Below are 21,790 nucleotides of genomic sequence, written 5' to 3'. Positions count from 1 at the left end.
AGGGAAGTTACTTATGGTCCCCCAAGTGGTGAATGGCACAGCTGGTGCACAAGCCTAGGTCCTCAGCCTCCAAAACCATCACTCTTTCCACCATGCCATGTTTCTTTTCACCAAGATGTTTGGGAAACTTAGTAGGTTTTATAGTTAATATGTTTAGAAAAGTTTGTCTTGGTACCCTAAATGCATGTCTAAGTTAGTGAGGATTTTATGTCTTAGTTTAAGTATCCCAGAAGTACTCTTGATAAAGTTCTTTCATGAGTAATGAGTTTTCAGTTCTATCTTTACCATTAAAAGGAACATATAATTTCTGTTGTCAGGGCCTTTTCCATGCTTCAGAGAATTTCTCTGAAATTGTTATACTAATAATTTTTCATTCAAAAAACAGAATTTGTATCAAGTGTTGTTAGCAGAGACAAAAGAAATTAAGGCTTGAGGTTTTTTTCAAACTTACATTTTTATAATGTATAATATAATGTATAATGTATTTTTATAATATTACCTTTGTGCTATTTATCTATTGCAACAGTTCTGAGTTTTTGTTACTGTTTTAAAAAAAGTATTTTAAGACAAGTTATTTTGAAAACTGCAATGTTTAAACATTATGGCTAAATGCCTCAAAGCATAAGATTCCTAGTTGGTTTTTTTTTCTCCTTCTTTAGTTTATCTCTTCAGGGGCAGCTAGGTGATATAGAGCATTGATTGGGTTTAGAATTAGGAAGACTCATCTTCCTGGGTTCAGATCTGGCTTTAAACACTTACTAGCTGTGTAACCCTGGGCAAATCACTTGATTCTGTTTACTTCAGTTTCCTCATCTGTAAAATGAGCTGGAGAAGGAAATGGCAAACCACTCCAGTATCTTTGCCAAGAAAACCCTGACCGGGATCACAGAGAGGCAGACATGACTAAAGCAACATTAAAAATAACTGCTTCGGCATAGCGACCCGAGGACAGTTCGCTATTCTTTCCTCACCTTTAAAAGAGCTTTGAAAAATTCACTTTTAAAAATGTACGTAGATTCTGCGTACTAAAAATTACTGATGTCCTTGTTTTGTTTCCATTTTGCTAGTGACACTAAAAAGTTCACTTGATAGTGTTTTGAATTTTAACATGGTGATTTATTTTGTGAGATTCTCAAGTTCCATATAGGTTGTTCACTCTTAAGCGCTAGTTACTTGTGTATTCTCTCTTTCCCTACCTTTCCCCTCCCCCTTTTCTACACACACACACACACACACACACACACACACACACAGATACACTCCTATGTTTATAGGCATATTCTTCATAAGGTTCCATTCTCTTTCAACAAACATTTAAATGCCAAAGCGTGGTGCTAGGGATACAAAGATGATGGTGATGATGATGATAATAATAGCTGACAGTAGTAGAGTGCTGCTATGCTCCAGGCTCTGTGCTAAGTACTTCACAAACCCTATCTCATTTGATCCTCACTATAACCTGGCAAGGTAGGGGATGTGTTGTCTATCCCTGTTTTACAGAGGAGGTAACTGAGGCAAACAGAGGTTAAATGTGCCTGGGATCACACAGCTAGGAAGTGTCTGAGGCCATATTTGAACTCAGGTTTTCCTGGAGCTCTGTCCCCTGAGCCAAAGACAGAAATGAAAACAATACCTGTCTTTCTAGGAGCTTACGTTCTGTTAAGAGAAAACAGCGTGTATGCAGATAAGTAAATAAAATTTAATTTCTTGGCTGAGGGGAGTTTTGAATTTTAATAATGTTGGTTTTTATATTTATAAACTCTGGAATATAGATTTGAGGAAGAAGATACCTTAGAAATAATCTAATCTAGTTACTTTATTTTATATGTTCATTTCCGTTCAATTCAACAGATATTTATTAGATACCTATTTAAAGTGCCAGGTACATGGGGATACCAAGCACTGGGGATACAATGACAAAAAAGTTTCTGTGATCAATGAGCTCACATTGTGCTGGAATAAATACAAAGTAATTTGAAAAAAGAAATGAGCTGATTATGAGGGGAGTCAGTAAAAGCTTCACGTAATAGGTGGCGCTTGAGCTGTGCTTTGAAGAAAATAAGGACTCAATAGGGTGGAGATGAGATGGGAATGGCTTTCTAACAAGGGGTACCATCATGCAAAGGCATAGTATGGAAAGTTGGGTATGGGGAATGGCTAGCAAAGAGTTCATGAAGGGAAGTCATAAGAAATTAGACAAGAAAGGGGACGTAGGGACCGTATCGTGACTCGTTTTGAATGTCCAGAGTTTGTATTTTATGCTAGAAACAATAGGGGGCCATTGAAGGATTTTTAGTACAATTGTGACATGGTCAGATCTGTGTTTTAGGAATATCATCTCCACGGTTATGTGGAGAATGGATTTGGAAAGAGACTAGAGGAAGGAAGATTTAGGAGGTGGTTGTATGATAAAGGCTTTACCAAGGGTAGAGGCTGAGTGAGGGGAGAGAAGGCAACTGGATGTCAGAGTTGGGGGAGATAGAAGAGTCACAGATGACGCCAAGTGAATTTTCTTCTCATGTTGTTGTCAGTTTTGCTGGCCATAGACCCCTGTTCCCCTCCTGATCTGCAGCAGTGATTTTTCATTTTTTATAGAATTTGAAATAAAAATTTATTATTGTATAGTTGTTTCAAGCTTTAACAAATTTACTTTTAAATAATTTACACATTGTGTCTATAGAACCTGAACCTGATTTATTTATTTAAGCATTTTTATTTAAAGTTTTGAGTTCCAAATGCCCTCCCTCCCTTCCCTGTTCTCTGAGATGGTAAGCAATTAGATATAGTTAATACATGCTGCAACCTGATTTATTAAAGTTTTTTAAATATACCTAGTCTTTATGAATGCACCGTATAGTTGATATATTTTCTGATATGTGATCTAGTATTCATTTATTGATATTGATATACAAGACATCAACTCTCTTAATTTATCAAAGACCAAACAAGAGGCCCATTTCTTTACCGAGTATATATCTTAATTTACGTCTTCTGCTAAAAGCTAAGATTCATAAAATAAACCAGATACTCCAGAAAAACTGTGTTAAATGTTGGTCATTCTGCGCCCCCCAACCGCCTGCCATTGTCTCACATTGTACCTAAATGTAAAACATAGCTGTTCCTTGAGTTGGCCTCTATTCCTAGAATACAGCCCTCTTCACTTTAACCCCTTAAATTCTTAGTGTACTTCAAGGATTTTTTATGTGCTGTCACTATAGTGCAGGCTCTCCTCACCTCATACCTGGACTGTTGCTGGTCGATTTACTCATCATAGGTCTCCCCATTCCAGCCCATCCTCTACTTATCTGTAAAAGTGATTCTCCTAAAGTGCAGATCTGACCATGTTGCCCCCCTACTGAGTTAACTCTGCTGGCTCCCTGTTACCTCTAGGACTGAATTTAAAATTCTCTGTTTGGCATTCAGAGTCTTTCTTTTAAACTTATTTATTTAATTTATTTAATATTTTAGTTTTCAGCATTGATTTCCACAAGAGTTTGAATTACAAATTTTCTCCCCATTTCTGCCCTCCCTTCCACTCCAAGATGGTATATATTCTGGTTGCCCCATTCCCCAGTCAGCCCTCCCTTCTGTCACCCCACTCCCCCCCATCCCCTTTTCCCTTCCTTTCTTGTAGGGAAACATAGCTTTCTATGCCCCATTGCCTGTATAACTTATTTCCTAATTGCATGCAAAACCTTTTTTAAAACTTTGAGTTCCAAATTCTCTCCCCTCTTCCCATCCACCCTCCCTAAGAAGGCAAGCAATTCAACATAGGCCACATACATATCATTATGTAAAACCCTTCCACAATACTCATGTTGTGAAAGACTGTATTTCCCTCCTTCCTGTCCTATCCCCCTTTATCCAATTTTCTCCCTTGACCCTGTCCCTTTTCAAAAGTGTTTGTTTTTGATTACCTCCTCCCCCTATCTGCCTTCCCTTCTATTGTCCCCTCTTTTTATCTCCTTCCTCCTTCTTTCCTGTGGGGTAAGATACCCAATTGAGTGTGTATGTTATTCTGTCCTCACGTCAAATCTGATGAGAGCAAGATTCACTCATTCCCCCTCACCTGCCCCCTCTTCACTTCCTACAGAACTGCTTTTTCTTGCCACTTTTATGCGAGATAATTTACCCCATTCTATCTCTCCCTTTCTCCCTGTCTCAATATATTCCTCTCTCATCCCTTGATTTTATTTTTTGTTTAGATATCATCCCTTCATATTCAACTCACCCTGTGCCCTCTGTCCATACATATATATATGTGTGTGTGTGTATATATATATATGTGTGTGTGTGTGTGTGTGTATATCTATATATATGTATGTGTATATTCCCTTCAGCTACCCTAATACTGAGGTCTCATGAATTACACACATCATCTTTCCATGTAGGAATGTAAACAAAACAGTTCAACTTTAGTAAGTCCCTTATGATTTCTTTTTTTGTTTACCTTTTCATGCTTCTCTTGATTCTTGTGTTTGAAAGTCAAATTTTCTATTCAGCTCTGGCCTTTTCACTGAGAAAGCTTACAAGTCCTCTATTTTATTGAAAGTCTGTATTTTGTCTTGGAGCATGATACTCAGTTTTGCTGGGTAGGTGATTCTTGGTTTTAATCCCAGCTCCATTGACTTCCAGAATATCATATTCCAAGCCCTTCGATCCCTTAATGTGGAAGCTGCTAGATCCTGTGTTATCCTGATTGTGTTTCGAACAATACTCAAATTGTTTCTTTCTGGCTGCTTGCAGTATTTTTTCCTTGATCTGGGAGCTCTGGGGTTTGGCAACAATATTCCTAGGAGTTTTCTTTCTGGGATCTTTTTCAAGAGGTGATGGATTCTTTCAATTTCTATTTTACCCTCTGGCTCTAGAATATTAGGGCAGTTCTCCTTGGTAATTTCTTGAAAGATGATATCTAGGCTGTTTTTTTGATCATGGCTTTCAGGTAGTCCAATAATTTTTAAATTATCTCTCCTGCATCTATTTTCCAGGTTAGTGGTTTTTCCAATGAGATATTTCACATTGTCTTTCATTTTTTCGTTCCTTTGGTTCTGTTTTATAATATCTTGATTTCTCATAAAGTCACTAGCTTCCACTTGCTCCAGTCTAATTTTTAAAGTAGTATTTTCTTCAGTGGTCTTTTGGACCTCCTTTTCCATTTGGCTCATTCTGCCTTTCAAAACATTCTTCTCCTCATTGGGTTTTTGGAGCTCTTCTGCCATTTGAGTTAGTCTATTTTTTAAGGTGTTATTTTCTTCAGTATTTTTTTTGGGTCTCCTTTAGCAAGTTATTGACTTGTTTTTCATGGTTTTCTTACATCACTCTCATTTCTCTTCCCAATATTTTCTCTACTTCTCTGACTTGCTTTTCCAAATGCTTTTCGAGCTCTTCCATGGCCTGAGACCAGTTCATGTTTTTCTTGGAGGCATTTGATGTAGGCTCTTTGACTTTGTTGACTTCTTCTGGCTGGATGTTTTGGTCTTCTTTGTCACCAAAGAAAGATTCCAAAGTCTGAGTCTGAATCTGAGAGCGTTTTCACTGCCTGGCCATGTTCCCAGCCAACTTGCTTGACCCTTGAGTTTTTTAGTGGGGTATGACTGCTTGTAGAGTAGAGAGTACTTTGTCCCAAGCTTGAGGGGCTGTGCTGTTGTTTTCAGAGCTTTTTCTACACCGCAAGCTCTGGATGGGACTCAGATCTAAGCTGGCTCTGCACTCCTGCTCTGATCCTCCACTTAATTCGTCCCACCAGGTGTGCCTGGGGCTAGAAGCAACTGCAGCTGTAGCTCTGTAAGCAGCCTCAGAGCTGCATCACCTCTGCTGCTCCCAGGGCAGTGGCTGAACTTCGAACTCCTTTCACTCTGTCCCCTGCAGCTTTTCCCACTAACCTTCTCTGTTGTCTTTGATGTTTGTGGGTTGAGAAGTCTGGTAACTGCCACAGCTCACTGATTCAGGGCTCTAGGGCTTGTTCTGCCTGGCTCCTTGGTCTGGTTGGTCCAGGCGCAGGCCACGCTTGGCTCTCCTACGCTCTGGTCCCAGCTCCGAGCCATAGACCCTTCCCAGCGACCATCCAGGCTGTCCTGGGCTGGAGCCCTGCTTCCCTCTGCTATTTTGTGGGTTCTGCAGTTCTAGTATTTGTTCAGAGCCTTTTTTTATAGGTGTTTAGAGGGATTTGGAGGGGGGGAGCTCACACAAGTCCCTGCTTTCCAGCCACCATCTTGGCTCCACCCCTCTCATTCAGAGTCTTTCATAACTTTTGCCCTGTGTCCTCCAGTCGTCTTATACCTCATTACCCTCACTGTGACACTAATTTCCTTGTTATTTCTAAAAAAAGGCATTTTTGCTGGCTGTACCTTTTTCTTCTTGGCATTATGCCTTCCTTCAAGTCCCAAATGAAATTTCACCTTCCACAGGAAGCCTTTCCTAACCCCTCCTAATGCCTGTTGGTTATTTCCATTTTATCCTGCAGTAGCTTGTTTGTCCACACGCCCCCACTAGATTGAGCTCCCCAAGAGCAAGGATTGTTTTTGGCTTTCCTTTGTAGCCCTTGCACTTAGCACTGTGCCTGGAGACATAGTAGGTACTTCATAAATGTTTATTGACCTACTGATGTGGTTTCTACTGGAAGCCCTACCTGATTCTCTCCACTGGTTAATGTCCCCTCCTTCCTCAAATTCAAACCACAGTCCCCTCTATATGCTGGGTATTCTTGCAGGCACTGAAGAGACAGGTAAAAAGAATGACATGGTCTCAACGCGTAATGGGTTTACATTCAAATGGAGGAAGTGAAGTACATCCAAAAACATAGCGTGAACATGAAGTTAATAAACACATGGACATACACTCAGACATACACAAACACACTGAATAGTTGAAGTAGTTTGTGTGGGAAGACGCTAAGAGGATCAGGAAAGGCTTCTTGTTGAAGCTGGTGCCTGAGTTGCATCTTCAAGGGTATGAGGGACAGCTAGTCTAGAGGCATAGAGACAGAGACACAGGAGGCTAGGGAGTGTGGGGAAGGTCCAGTGAACTCGGAAAGATAGCTTGGGGCCAGTGTGTGTAGGGCTTTAAAATCTAAACAGAAAAGTCTGTTTTATCCCAGAGGCAATCTGAGACCAATGGAGTTGGTTGAGTCAGGGATTCACATGGTCAGATCTGGTTTTATGTAAAATTACTTTGGCAACTGTGTAGAATGGAGTAGAATATTGAGATACTTGAGGTAGGGGCATCAATTAGGAGGTTGTTGAAATATTCTGAGTGGGAAATGTTGAGGGCCTGAACTGAGGTTAAAGCTTTGTGACTGGAAAGAAGATTCTGGAGGTGTTTCTGAAGGTAGAAATGATGAGATTTGGCAACTGACAAGGTAAGGCAGAATCAAGGGCCCAGGATGATATGGAGAATATAAATCTGAGACACTGGACAGATGGTTGTGCCTTTGACAAGAAACAGGGAAGTTTGGAACAAGGGAGGGTTCAGGGGAAAATCAAATGGAGTCAACTTTATACGTATGTTTAAGGACATCCAGTTTTTCTGTGGCCAATTGACAGGATTGTGGGACTAAAGTTTTGGAGGAGAGACTGGGGCTGGATTGCTCAGTAGATAGAGCATTGGGCCTTGAGTCAGCAAGATGTGTTCAAATCTGGCCGCACACACTTACTAGTTGTGTGCCCCTCGGCAAAACACTTAACCTCTGTTTGCCTTAATTCACTGGAGGAGGAAATGGCAAACACTCCAGAATCCGTGCCAAGAAGACCCCATGGACACTATGGTCCCCAGGTCATGAAGAGTTGGAACCCAAATGAACAACAGGGTGTGCGCGCGCGCGCATGTGTGTGTGTGTAGTCATCTAGATAGAAATAATAATTAAGCCTATGTTTGCTGATGTCAGGGAAGAAGAGAAAGGTGCCCAAGACTGAATCTTGGGGAACATCCACAGTTAGGGAGTATAATATAGATGATGAGGCAGCAAAGGAGACTGAAAAGAGCTAGTCAGGTAGGTATGGAACCAAGACAGCAGTGTCTGGGGCAGCTAGGGTGGCGCAGTGAGTAGAGCACCAGCCCTGGAGTCAGGAGGACCTGAGTTCAGATCCAGCCTCAGACACTTGACACTTATTAGCTGTGTGACCTTGGGCAAATCCCCTAACTCCCCCCCCCCCCAAAAGGTGGTGTCAGGAAAATCCAGAGAAAGAGAGTATCCAGGAGTAGAGGTGGCTAACAGCCCATCTTGATTGACGTTCATTAATGTAGATACCACCTGGAGAGGCATGGTCAGCATATGGAAAGCATAGTCATCCTCATTTGCACACTGGGATAAAACCTACATTTGATGGAGGTGAGGATTACCCTTGGCCTAGGTAATAGTTAACTTACTAACATCTAATTGAAGATATTTGAGTTAGGTAAAAAGTTGACTCAAAACATTTATTCAGAAGATTGCATTTTTTAAACAGGCCAGGGAAATATGACTTAATTTTTTTTTCCTCTTCATCATCTCTATCACCACAATCTTTTTAATATATTTTCTTGAGTCATTTGGTTTTCTTCAGCTTGACTGGAACTGATGCTTTTAGTTGAGGAAGGTGTCCAGTTTGAAATAGCACCCTGTGTATACTGTCTTGAAATGAATGATTTTGAGACTTTCTTGTGCAACAGGTAGTAAACAAAGTATCATTTTTATTTTATCAGAAATTGAAGTATAGAAACTTAATTTCGAAGAAATAAGTCCAAAGTCTTTAGTTATTATGAAAATAGCAGTATTACTCTTAAAATACTGCTTGTTTTAATTTATATTTTTTTCTAATGGAAACAATTTTAGAGCTTTTGTTGTTTAGTTTATTAACAAAAAGAACTTTGGATTTTTAAAAAGAGAAGAGATTTCAACCAGTGATAAGTTATTGTGTAAGTAGTACTTGGAAAAATTGTGAGGTGTATGAAGTTCTTACTAAGTTTTCTCTAATCCTTTTAGTTTATTCTTAAGGAAATTTCATAGCATTCACAGGGGAAATTCAATTTATTGGCGTAGGTTGATTGAAGTAGAAGCTTTTGTCGTTTTCCCTCTCAGAAAACCTTGATTTTGTATCACTCATTGAAAGGCAAGTGGTACTTTCATTTAAAATGTAATGATATTGTTTTAGAGTCAGTATGAGTTAGTGGGCAAGCACATTGGATTTAGAGTCATCAAATATCAGTTCAAATCTCAGCTTTGCTACTTATTATTTGATTGACTTGGTTAGGTCACTTAACTTCTCTGGGCTTTAGTTTCCTCATTTATAAAAGAAATAAAAAAAAAACTGGACTAGATTGATTGCATTGGGCTCTTCTTTCTCTAAGCCCCATAATCCTGTGTTCTTGTGGAATTTTGAATATGCAGTTTCTATTTTTTCTTATTCTACTCTATTAACACAGTTCATTTTGTTTTTTTTTATAGGATTCTTGCAGCCTTTCCTAGAAGCCTGTAGCAATGTATTATTTTTTCGTACCTGTTCTGTGCTGCTCCGACATCCTAAACTTGATCTGCAGATACTGGAAAAACTAAGTATCATTCTACAGAAACTCTCCAAAATCAAGTAAAGATTTTGTTCATCTATGGTGTTTTTCTATTTATACCTCTTAGCATCCTTGTTGGATAAACTTAGGCAGACTTGGGCCTGTTCACTAGTTTTCTCACAAGAAAATGCTTCAGTAGATACTGTAAAATGTGATGGAAGTAGTTCTAAATTTGGAGTCAAAGAATCTGCGCTTGAAACCATAATTTTTCTTATTGCCTGATTACAATGGGCAAGTTACTTTCCCCTTTTGCGTGTCCTATTCTTTATCTGTGCAATGAGGATGTTAGATTCCATCTCAAAAGTTCTTTCCAGCTGAAGATAATCATACTCAAATTATTTCTCTTGCAGTGGTACATCCCAAAGCAGATCACAAACCTGTGACTTTGCAGTGTCTTTTTGAGAGTTATTGGGGCCAAAAGATGCATGTCTTTGGGCCAGCTCAGTGATGGGCCACAAAGAAATAGAAATTTGAAACTCACAGGAATTTAGTATTCCATAGCATAAAGTTAATTTATTCATGTTTTAGCTCAGTGAGAACAAGTTATAAATAATATATGTATGAAGTCTGATTTTTGTATGTGTTGCCTACCTTTTTAATATTTTCATTTGTAGTATGCTGTGCATAAAATATAAATAGTCTACTTTGGCAGTTATGTCATCATACCATTTCCATTTTTTCATTTGAAGAAACAGGTTTTAAAACGTTAAGTTGTTTATAATTTCTTAATTAATGGTGAGGGTAAAATTAGAGCACTGGTAGCAAACTCAAGTAGAAACTGATTCCTGCTGGTGTCTGCATGTTGATTTAGAAAACCACAAATTAACCTCATCTGTGTTGGTTATTGTATTTTTATTTATTTTGTTAAACATTTCCTAATTTCCTTTAATCTGGTTTGTTTGAGGCCAGAGGGCTATAGTTTGACACCTGTGGTGTAGAGGAGGTATCCTGCTGCATTGGCAAGAGGGCTAGATGGGGAGTCAGAAGCTAGTTTCATATCTCACTTGTCTCACTAGCTGTTCCTAGCTATTCGTTGGTGTGTTACTCAACCTCTCTGTACCTCAGTTTCCTCCTCTATAAAATCTTGGCTTTGTGTGCATTACTATTAAATTCCATATTTTGGAGCTCATGCCAATTTCAAACTCAGATAAATGACTTGAACAAAGTTTGAATAAAGGGCTGGGAATAATATAATACTCAAATCTTTTAGTAAATTTCTAAAGCTGCAAAGATGCAAATTAAATCCTTTTATATCTAAATTGATGGGTACATAAGGTTGTTTGCTGTTTCTCACATAAAATAAATGTACCATGGCAAGAAAATCAAAAATATATAAAATCTAGTTCTTATTGCAAATGAAATTGCCTGGGAGGTTAGTAGGAGAAGGGAGTGGGGGAGAGGTGATGAATGCTTGAAAGCCTCTAGATGTCTTTGAATTTAAGTTAGATGTAAGAAGTTAGATAAAACATGGTAGTCAGTTCCCTGGCTCTAATTTTATAGTACCTCAGCATAACAGAGTCTGAATTAGAAAGGACATGAGAGCCCAACCTGTACCTGTATGGGAATTCCTTCTAATACCATCCTTAATGAGTGGTACATATAGTGTTGGCTTAAAGACCGTTAGTAAAGGGGGAACCTACTACCTCCCAAAGCAGCTTATTACGCCTCCCAGATATTAAGAATTTTTTCCTTTTGTCAGTTCTCAGTCTCGCCTCAGCAGCTTCTACCCGTTGATGATAGGCTGTCCTCTGAGATCAAACAGAACAAGACAACTGTCGTATTCCTCCATATTTTCTCCTCTTTAAATGAAATATGCCCATTTCATTCAACCGGTGATGTAGTATTAAAGTACTTCACCATAGTTGCTGTCCTCTGGACATTCTCTTCTCCCCCTGCCCCAAACTCCACAGTTTGTCAGGTTCCTTCCGAAAATGTGGTGTCCAGATCAGAACCTAGTTCTATATATAGATTCATGATCAGGGTTCAGAGTTCAGCTGACTTTTGTTGGCTTCATAATTCTAGGTATTTTTTTTCCTATATGTTGGCTAAGATTGCGTTAGTCCTTTGTACTTCTGAATGGAACTATTGATTCTTACTATGATTGCAGTCCATTAAACCCTCAGGGAGTTCTGTCATTTTTCTACTTTTAGTGTTATTAGATAACTATTTTTTCTTATATCATTATGGACATTATACATGTGACTAATTCAATGCAAAAATATTTCTTACAGGAGTAATAAGAAGTTGTTTGAACTCTTTACACTTCACCTGATGCTTCAAGAAATCCAGAGGACAGCAAATCCAGAGCATATCTTTCTTTGTATCAACCTTAATTCAACTCTCTTCAATTTGGGTTTAACTAAATGCAACTCCCTTGTCACTACTACAAGTAGTTAGACAAGTTTCTTATTTTTTAATTTTTTGTGCATGTTACTTATTTGTAAAAATTGAAAAATTGAGCAAAGTAACTAAAATTTTGCTAAGTAAAATTATAAGACATGTTGTAGCATAGCATTGTTTATCATGAAGGACAAATATACAACATTTTAAATATTTTTAAAAAGTAGATATTGTGGAACTATTGGAATTCTCTTTTTGAAACTACAACTAACATAATAGACCAAATTTTCAGAGTTCATGGCACTTGTAAAGGTTACTTTTTGTACAAGTCTTTCAGGCAAATTATTTTAAAATTATGTGATTGTTAATTCTGAATAAAGTTGATGTTAATTTGCAAAGAGGGTTAGAGCTTGTTGTCTTTCTATTTTCTGAAATGAGTTTTTTGAAGCAGAAACCACTTATCTCCTGTGTATCCTAGTTATATTCACGTGTCATGAGCTCTTCTGAGCATTACACTTTGAGAAAACTTTATTAATATCTAGGAATCCCTGTTTGTGGTTTTTCTGACTAGGTATTTGTCTTTGACTAGTCATAGAGATTCTGCAATATTATCAGTCCTCTAAGAAGCTCTCTGCACGTTATTAAGCACATATTTATTACTCAGGCCTCTTCAAAGTTTTGGAGATCTCTGGTTTCATCGGAATGACCATTCTCTCTACCAATGTAGATTTCAACTGCTTTCTTGGTAGATGATCTTTAAGATCACTCAGATTTTACCATGTCATTCCCTTTCTCGAAAAATTTATCACCCTAAAACCAACTCTCTTCTCTCCAAACTTGGAAAACAGCATGTTATTGGGATTGTAATCAAAGCATCTATCTTTAGTAGACCCTGCCAGGACTTGGGCTCTACTGGCATAACAAGAAGAGGCACTGGAGGAGGTCTTTAGAAGCAATTACTTACTCAGTATTGATTTAATGAATATTAAAGGTTTCTTAAATAATTAATTCTTAATACCTTATACTGATACCTCGCACTTACATAGTACTTCATATAACACAATTTCTTTTTTCATTCCCACATCTCCTCTGTGAGATATATAAGGCAGGTCTTAATATCTCAGTTGTAGAGATGAGTAAACTTTACTAGCCAATTCTTGTTTTCCACTTCACATTGCCTTTCACTCTTGTTATCTGCCTTTCAACCCTATGTCATCTTTTCAAATGAAATATATACTTTCAGGAAAGCAGATCCAATTTAATCAGTAAACTTTTCAAAAAATTGAAATGATTTTTTTCTATTAACAAAAATCTATTTTTCCCTCTCTCCATTAAGAAGAAACCCTTATACCAGCTATACATTTTAATGCCATATAACAAATATGCATAGTCAAGCAAAACAAATTTCTGCATTTGCCATACCTAAAAGACACACCTCATTTTGCATCCAGACACCATTGCATCTGTTAAGAGGTGGAAAACAGCTTTAATCATAGGTCTGCTGGAATTGCTGTTGGTCATTTCATTGGGAGTTCTTAAGTCTTTCAAAGTTTCAACAAGCATTTATTAAGTGTCTGCCATGTGCTAGACCATTGGATATAGTCTTAGCAGGAATAAAGTATTAAAGAGTAAAGACTAGCCAAAATCTGTTATGAATTTAACACATGGAATTGCAGATTCTTAAGTGCTGGTCTCATCATTTGTGATAGGCATAGCTAAAATGTTAATGATGATTCACTGATTCTCTGAAACTTTGTAATATCAATTAAGTTGGGTGTCTTTGATTGAGTCTTATTAGGTGTTAAGCCCTTGGCCCAAACCCCTATCAGGTGCTAAGCCTATGTGGGCTTGAGGCCCTCAGGGTCCTAAGGGGAGTTGCTAAGACCAGAGCCAATAGTAGGTGCCTAAGTTCTGGTCGCTCAGATGATGTTTGATGATGACTAAAGAGTGCATAAAAAGAGAGAACAGAGCTATTAGCTTAGGGCCTCTCACTCTTGGCTGTGTGCTGATGTGGAGACTCTGGGCAGCTATAGTTAAGAGCCCTCCAGCTTGTAAACTCGGCTATTGGGACTTTGTTAAACTCTAGTAACTATGCATTGAGATTTGAATCAGACAAGGTCTGTCTGTTGATGTTTGTAATTTGTTGGTATTTGCGCTGAAGCTCAGGGTGCTGGCTTTTCCCCCTGAAGTGAGTGAATGATATTTGTATGTTGGATTAAAGTAAGATTGTTAACCCCTTAACATTGCTTTCCTTAGTAAAGCAGATCAAAATAACCGGGGCTTGCAGCATTCCTGTTGTTGGGCTTGTGTTCGTTTTTCAGCCCCACAGCAGCTGCTAACCCAATTGTTGAAACAAACTTGAACCCATTTGCATAGTAGATGCTTATGTAATCATTCTCCTTTGGCTTCTCTGGTCATCCACATTTGTACTCTGACAATAATAGTGGCTCTACTCTTTATAAATGTTTGATATGCACATTTTGTGTTTTAGTTTCTATCCTAGTCTGCAACAGCAAATGGCAAAAAATAATAATGACACACTCTTTAGTAATACCTTGTCTTCATGTAATTATCTAGTGTTTTATTTCAGATTTATTTTTAGTTACAGTATAAGTTGGCTGCATACTTTTTGAAATCAGTGTTGTCAAATGTAGGTGTTCCAAAGAGAAAATGAATTTTAAAAATTGGAATTGGGGACTACAATGACTGTTTTCTCTTTGAAAAATTTGAGTTAGTTGGAAAGACTTGTTTCCTTTTGGAATTGTAGTTTTATTAATCATTTATTATCCCAGCGATACAGTAGGAGCTGCTAAACATTATATTAAACCAAATGTTTTCTAGCATCTGAGCTAGTGTCACACAAGATTTTTAAAATCTGTTTCATTTTTCAAAGACACGAGCCTTAAGTTTTTGTAATGATTGCAGGTTTAGGAAAAACGTGGGAGGTGGGAGTGGAGCCAAGATGGTGGCTGGAAAGTAGGGACTTGCTTAAGCTCTCTCTCAAATCCCTCCAAACACCTGTAAAAAGTGGCTCTGAACAAATTCTAGAACTGCAGAAACCACGAAATAGCAGAGGGAGGCAGGTCTCCAGCCCAGGACAGCCTGGATGGTCGCTGGGAAGGGTCTATCACACGGTGCTGGGAGCGGAGCACAGCCCAGCATGGGCCGTGACCAGACCAGGAGTCAACCAGAGCAGGCCTTAGGGCCATGAATCATTGAGCTGTGGCAGTTACCAGACTTCTCAATCCACAAACAGCAAAGACCATGGAGCAGGTTAGTGGGTAATCTGCCAGATGGGGTTAGAGAGTGGTCATGCCACCAGCCCTAGGGGTGGCAGAGGTGGTGTGGCGGTGGAGCTCCAGTATCAGCTGCTTCCAGAGTCCCTGGCTCACAGAGTGGGAGGAATCAAGTGGCAGACCAGAGCAGGAGTGCTGGGCTTGCTCTGCCCTGCGTGGATCTGGGTTGCAATCCTGATTGGTGGTTCTTGGGGGAGGAGGATCTCTGCTGTGGCAGAGCTTGCTGTGTAGAAGTAGCTCTGAAAAGAGAAGCACAGCCCCTAAAGCTTGGGACAAAGCACTCTCTACAAGCAGTCATACCCTGACAAAAACCTCATAGGTCAAGTAGTTGGCTGGGAACATGGTCAGGCAGCGAAAAAGGACACAGACTCAGACTCTAAAATCTTTTTTTGGTGACAAAGAAGATAAAAATATACAACCAGAAGATGTCAACAAATTCAAAGAGCCAGCATCAAAAGCCTCCAAGAAAAATATGAATTGGTCTCAGGCAATGGAAGAGCTCAAAAAGGAGTTGGAAAAGAAAGTAAGAAAAGTAGAGGAAAAATTGGGAAGAGAAATGAGTGATGCAAGAAAACCATGAAAAACAAGTCAATAACTTGCTAAAGGAGACCCAAAAAATACTGAAGAAAATAACACCTTAAAAATAGACTAACCCAAATGGCAAAAGAGCTTCAAAAAGCCAATGAGGAGAAGAATGCCTTGAAAGGCAGAATTAGCCAAATGGAAAAGGAGGTCCAAAAGACCACTAAAGAAAATAACCGCCTTAAAAATTAGATTGGAGCAAGTGGAAGCTAGTGACTTTAGTAGAAATCAAGATTCTGTAAAACAGAACCAAAGGAATGAAAAAATGGAAGACTGTGAAATATCTCATTGGAAAAACCACTAATCTAGAAAATAAATCCAGGAGAGAATTTAAAAATTATTGGACTACCTGAAAGCTGTGATCAAAAAAAGAGCCTAGATATCATCTTTCAAGAAATTATCAAGGAGAACTGCCCTGATATTCTAGAGCCAGAGGATAAAATAGAATTGAAAGAATCCACTGATCACCACTCGAAAAAAAATCCCAAAAAGAAAACTCCTAGGAATATTGTCGCCAAATTCCAGATTTCCCAGGTCAAGGAGAAAATACTGCAAGCAGCCAGAAAGAAACAATTTGAGTATTGTGCAAACACAATCAGGATAACACAAGATCTAGCAGCTTCTACATTAAGGGATCAAAGGGCTTGGAATATGATATTCTGGAGGTCAAAGGACCTAGGATTAAAACCAAGAATCACCTACCCAGCCAAACTGAGCATAATGCTACAAGGCAAAATATGGATTTTCAATAAAATAGAGGACTTGTAAGCTTTCTCAGTGAAAAGACCAGAGCTGAATAGAAAATGTGACTTTCAAACACAAGAATCAAGAGAAGCATGAAAAGGTAAACAAGAGAAATAAGGGACTTACCAATGTTGAACTGTTTTGTTTCCATTCTTACATGGAAAGATGATGTGTGTAATTCATGAGACCTTACTCAGTATTAGAGTAGTTGAAAGGAATATACATATATACATACACACACACACACACACACACACACACATACATATTTAGACAGAGGGCACAGGGTGAGTTGAATATGAAGGGGCAATATCTAAAAAAATAACAAAATTAAGCGATGAGAGAGGAATATATTGAGAGAGGGAGAAAGGGAGAGAGAGAATGGGGTAAATTATCTCACATAAAAGTGGCAAGAAAAAGCAGTTCTGTTGGAGGGGAAATGAGGGGGAATGAGTGAATTTTGCTCTCATCAGATTTGACCTGAGGATAGAATAACATACACACTCAATTGGCTATCTTACCCCACAGGAAAGTAGGGGGAAGAGGATAAAAAAGGGGGGACAGTAGAAGGGAGGGCAGATAGGAGGAAGAGTTAATCAAAAGCAAAGACTTTTGGAAAGGGACAGGGTCAAGGGAGAAAATCGAGTAAAGGGGGACAGGATAGGATGGAGGGAAATATAGTTATTCCTTCATGACATGAGTATTGTGGCAGTGTTTTACGTAATGATACATGTGTGACCTATGTTGAATTGCTTGCCTTCTTAGGGAGGGTGGGTGGGAAGGGAAGAAGTGAGAGAATTTGGAGCTCAAAGTTTTAAAAGCAGATGCCCCCAAAAAAGATGTTTTTGCATGCAACTGAGGAGTAAGATATATAGGGAATGGGGTGTAGAAATCTGCCCTAGAAGAAAGAAAGGGGATAGGAGGGAGTGGGGTGACAGAAGGGAGGGCTGACTGGAGAATGAAGCAATCAGAATATATGCCATCTTGGAGTGGGGTGGGGTGGGCAGAAATGGGGAGAAAATTTGTAACTCAATCTTGTGAAAATTAATGTCGAAAACTAAAATATTAAATAATAAAATAATTGTTAAGAGGAAAAAAAAAAGAAAAGCCTTAGCCTAACTGTATTACTTTAGTAATGTTTTCCTACCTCCTCACATTTATGGCCAAACTTCTTGTAACTGTTTCCTGCCCCATCCCCCCCCCCCGCCCCATTTCCCATTGTAGGGAACAAACAGGTGGGAAACAAGGAGAGAATAGTGTCACTAAAACCCAGAAGGGAGAGAAGATGCAGGAGAAGAGGGTGGTCGGTAGTGTCAGACACAACGGAGCAGTCATGAAGGATGACGAATGAAGAGAAACCACCATATTTGTCAGTTGCATCATTGGAGAAAACAGTGTCAGTGAAGGACGTGAGAAACCAGATAACAAAAAGTTGGTAAATAGACGTAATAAGTGTAGACAGTTGTTTTGTTCGTTTGTTTTAGTAGTTTGGCTGAGAAAAGAAGCTAATAGTTTGAGGGGACAGTCAGGACTAGTGAAGATTTTTAAAGTTGGGTAACTAATGGGTATGTTTAAAAGCAACAGGGAAGGAACCACATAAACTCTCTAAATATAAATATATACGTATATGAATATGGATCAGAAAGCAGAATCCAACAATATATTGTTTACAAAAAACACTTGAAACAAAGTTCCAGAGTTCCCAGGTCAAGGAGAAAATACTGCAAGCAGCCAGAAAGAAACAATTTGAGTATTGTGCAAACACAATCAGGATAACACAAGATCTAGCAGCTTCTACATTAAGGGATCAAGAGTTAAAATAAGGGGCTGAAGTAAAATCTGTTATATTTGAGCTGAACCCCCAAAAGCAGTAATAACAAGCAAGGCTACAACAAAAAAAAATGGAAATGGGGACTAGTAGGACAATTTATACACACACACACATACACATACATATACATATACATACATACCCATAGTTCGGGACAGTTGGATCTAGGGAAGATTTGTAAGGATGGGTAGATATACGTTTAAAGGTAATGGTGAAAAGAACCGTATATACCCTATTGATATACTTGTGTGTATGTGTGTATACACACACACATATATGTGTGTGTAGATATATATGGAGACGAAGATTAAAAAGGGAGGGGAACTTATACGTAGTAAGATGTGGTCATTGTATTAGTGTTGTAGAACTGTCTGCTCTTCTGTCTCAGATGTGAGACACCTCAATATATGGAGTCATAAACAGAAGCACTGAGTGAATTTTCATCTGTTCATCACAATTCATAACATACTTAGACTCTGGAGAATTGTGGAGTCCCAGACTATGGACAAATCTCGGGGCACCTTTGTTCTTTGTTTCTTATGAGTTCACAGTTACCTTTGTAGGAGAGTAAGCCTTAGACTTTGGTTAAATGTAGAGATATCTCTTTGCTGGTCTAGCCAGGGCCATGAGGTCAGGCCCTTGTCTCTGAGAACAGACCCAATAAATTGCAGTTAGACTCTCTTTCCACCTTTTTCCCTCTTTACTCCTTCTAGCAATTACAATGCTCAATGATCCCACAGCATAACTCTGGGAGTGTAAGTGAGAGATAACATCTCTCCACCAATGACTGTCCTTAGAATCTGTGGAAATTGAGGAAAAATGGTAATATATCACTGATACAAATATGGTATCATCTGTGTAAAAAGGGAAAGATAGGAAACCAAGTTTGTTCTTGCAACCCATGAGCTGACCTACATATCTGCTTGTACAAGTCCACATTAAGACTCAGACTTGAAGCATCCATCATTTCTAGCCTTCCTGAGGCTTTAATCTGCTGTTTAAAACTATTCTTTAGTAAATCTCATTTGGATATGTAAATTTCATGTTCGGGCTATTTTTCCTTTCTTTGTGTGGATACTGATTTACCCACCTCTCCCCTCCCCCCCAAATCTCTTTAGCAAGCGTTTGCTACAAAAAGGTAATAAGTAAAATAGAAATAACTACCTCTTCCTTTACCTCTATGTACCCCAAATAGTGTTAATTCAGTCAGCTGTTTTGCTGAATTGTTTTTATGTGTTATAAAGGAGAGTTAAATCTGGAGGGAGGGTTTTCAGAAAAGACTATGATGTAAAACCAAGAGGCCTTAACAACATTTCCAAAGTATAAAAACTGGCAAACTAGCCGCTTACATTTACTTAGTGTTTTGCAGTGATAGAGTGCTTTGCTAGCATGATTTGACTTATTAATAAAGTAGCTGACATTTATAGAGTTCTTACTATGTGCCAGGCACTGTGCCAAGCCCCCTACAATTATTTTCTCATTTGATTCTCACAACAACTCCATGAGGTACATGCTACTATCACCCCCATTTTACAGGTCAGAAAACTGAGGCAATCAGTGGTTAAGTGACTTGGCCAGAATCACACAGCATTGGCTGAGTATCAGAGACTACATCTGAACTAAGGATTTCTTGACTTCAGGCCCGGTGCTCTATCCACCGCATGTTTTAATATCTGTATTTCATAAATGAGCACAATGAAGCTTATTAAGTGCCTTGCCCAGGGTGTATCAGTAAGGCAATAAACACAACGTCAGTGATAATCGTGAATATGCCTATGTAGTTCTGTATCACAAAGTATGAGAGGCTGTCCATATAGAAGGTGGAAGAAGTAAACCATTTATTCAGACACCAGAGAACCATATCCCATAACCAAATGTTCAGCTCCCACAGCCAGTCAGCCCACTTCATCATAACAGCAAGGAACCCAAAACACAATATCACAACATGTAGCCTCGCCATCCCAAAACATCTCTGATCCCCTGCTGGGGGATCTCACAGTACAGCTAAGTCAACCTGTTCAGTTCTAACAATCATGAGGGCGGCCATTTGCAGCCATAACATCTCTCCCTCTTTCTCTCTCAGCATTTCCTGCGACATAACTTCCTTTTCCTGCCAGGAAGCTGTGGCTCGGGCTTCCTGGGACAAAAGCAGGTCACATGGCCTATTAATGGGTGGGAAAGATCTTCAAGTCTAAATTGATATTACATAAGGTCAAGTTAGTAGTAGGTAGCAAAGGCTAGGACCAAACCAGATTTTCCAATTGCCATCTCCAGTGCTCTTTGTACCATTCCCTTCCTTTCCTTCCTCTTTCCCTTTTCACCACTGTCTGAAAGAAAAATTCTAAATTCTAGAAAAGATACAAACACAGATAAAGATAATTACAAACCTAATATTGCACCAGAATTGCAAAAAGTGCTACATTACGTCCAGGGGGAAGGAAGGTTCTTGCTAATGAATCAGATAAGAGAAGTATAACATTTGTGTTAGCCTTTAGATGACAGAAATTTAACAAGAACAGAGAAACACAGTGAGCCATGATGTCACAAGGACAAAGTACGGGCCATGTGGGGAGGGCTGGGTTGTGGGTTGGAGTTGGAGTAAAAAGTAGTCCACGGTAACCCAAATGTGGAATACATGGAAAAGAGTATAACATGAGAAAGGGATGGGAAGGTTGGGTGATTATCAGATTTAAAGCCTTGAATGCCAGACTGAGGAGCTGGGACAAGCAATAGGAAGTTGTTGGTAGTTTCTGAGCCAGAACAACACGACCATCTATGCTGAAGAAAGGTTGCCCTCATGGCTGTTGTCTTCATCATCATGAAAGTAAAGCCCCTAGTGAGGCTTCATATACCCAGCACCAAGTACATTACTTGGCACATAACAGACAATTTTAAATAAATATTCAAATGATTGTTTACAAGAGCTGGCATTTACAAAGGACTTAAAGGTTGGCAAAGCACAATTTTATGCACTTTGTTTAATTTGATCTCATAATATTGGCAGGTTTGCTTACTGTTCTGAATGCTTTGTTATTCATGGCACCCAACTAGAGCCATGTTCTTGACCGTCAGAGGTTATCTGTCCCAGAGGGGAAGGGGGGTAGGGGGTGTAAACAAGGTGAATCAGTGATCTTAATGCAAGGTCAATATAACTAAGTCCGGTACAACTTGTGCCTGCTGTGCAGCAGTGGAAAGTCACACCCTCTTGAAAGCTAACAGATTTGAAGAGGGGATGTCACCATAGTGACATTGCCTACCTAATCAAGAAGATATATTTCTGTGTGGAAATCCATAGATGTAGGATAGGAAAATTTGCTGAGGACTATAAAGGTGATGACAAAAGGAGGAAGATATAGAAAAGATAAGTGGGTTAAGGATCATAACACATATCCTGAAGGAGAATTTTTGCCAGATGCCCTGGTCAAAAAGGTTGAATTGAAAGATGAGTGCCTGATCA

General features: G+C 39.0%; 1 protein-coding gene across 1 annotated transcript in view; it reads left to right on the top strand.

Moving 5' to 3' along the window:
- Positions 1 to 12,174, top strand: part of CCDC138 (coiled-coil domain containing 138) — a 77,782-nt gene extending 65,608 nt beyond the window's left edge. Inside the window, exons 14-15 of the mRNA XM_036756318.1 lie at positions 9,422 to 9,560; positions 11,772 to 12,174. Of these exons, the coding sequence (XP_036612213.1) occupies positions 9,422 to 9,560; positions 11,772 to 11,937 (305 nt within the window). The 3' untranslated portion in view covers positions 11,938 to 12,174. The remainder of the gene's footprint in view (positions 1 to 9,421; positions 9,561 to 11,771) is intronic.
- Positions 12,175 to 21,790: the final 9,616 nt, after the last annotated feature.

The sequence above is a fragment of the Trichosurus vulpecula genome, chromosome 4, assembly GCF_011100635.1.
Source record: "Trichosurus vulpecula isolate mTriVul1 chromosome 4, mTriVul1.pri, whole genome shotgun sequence".
In the NCBI taxonomy this organism is placed as follows: Eukaryota; Metazoa; Chordata; class Mammalia; order Diprotodontia; family Phalangeridae; genus Trichosurus; species Trichosurus vulpecula.
Note: the sequence above shows the minus strand (reverse complement) of the source record. Positions and strands in the feature narration are given on the sequence as shown.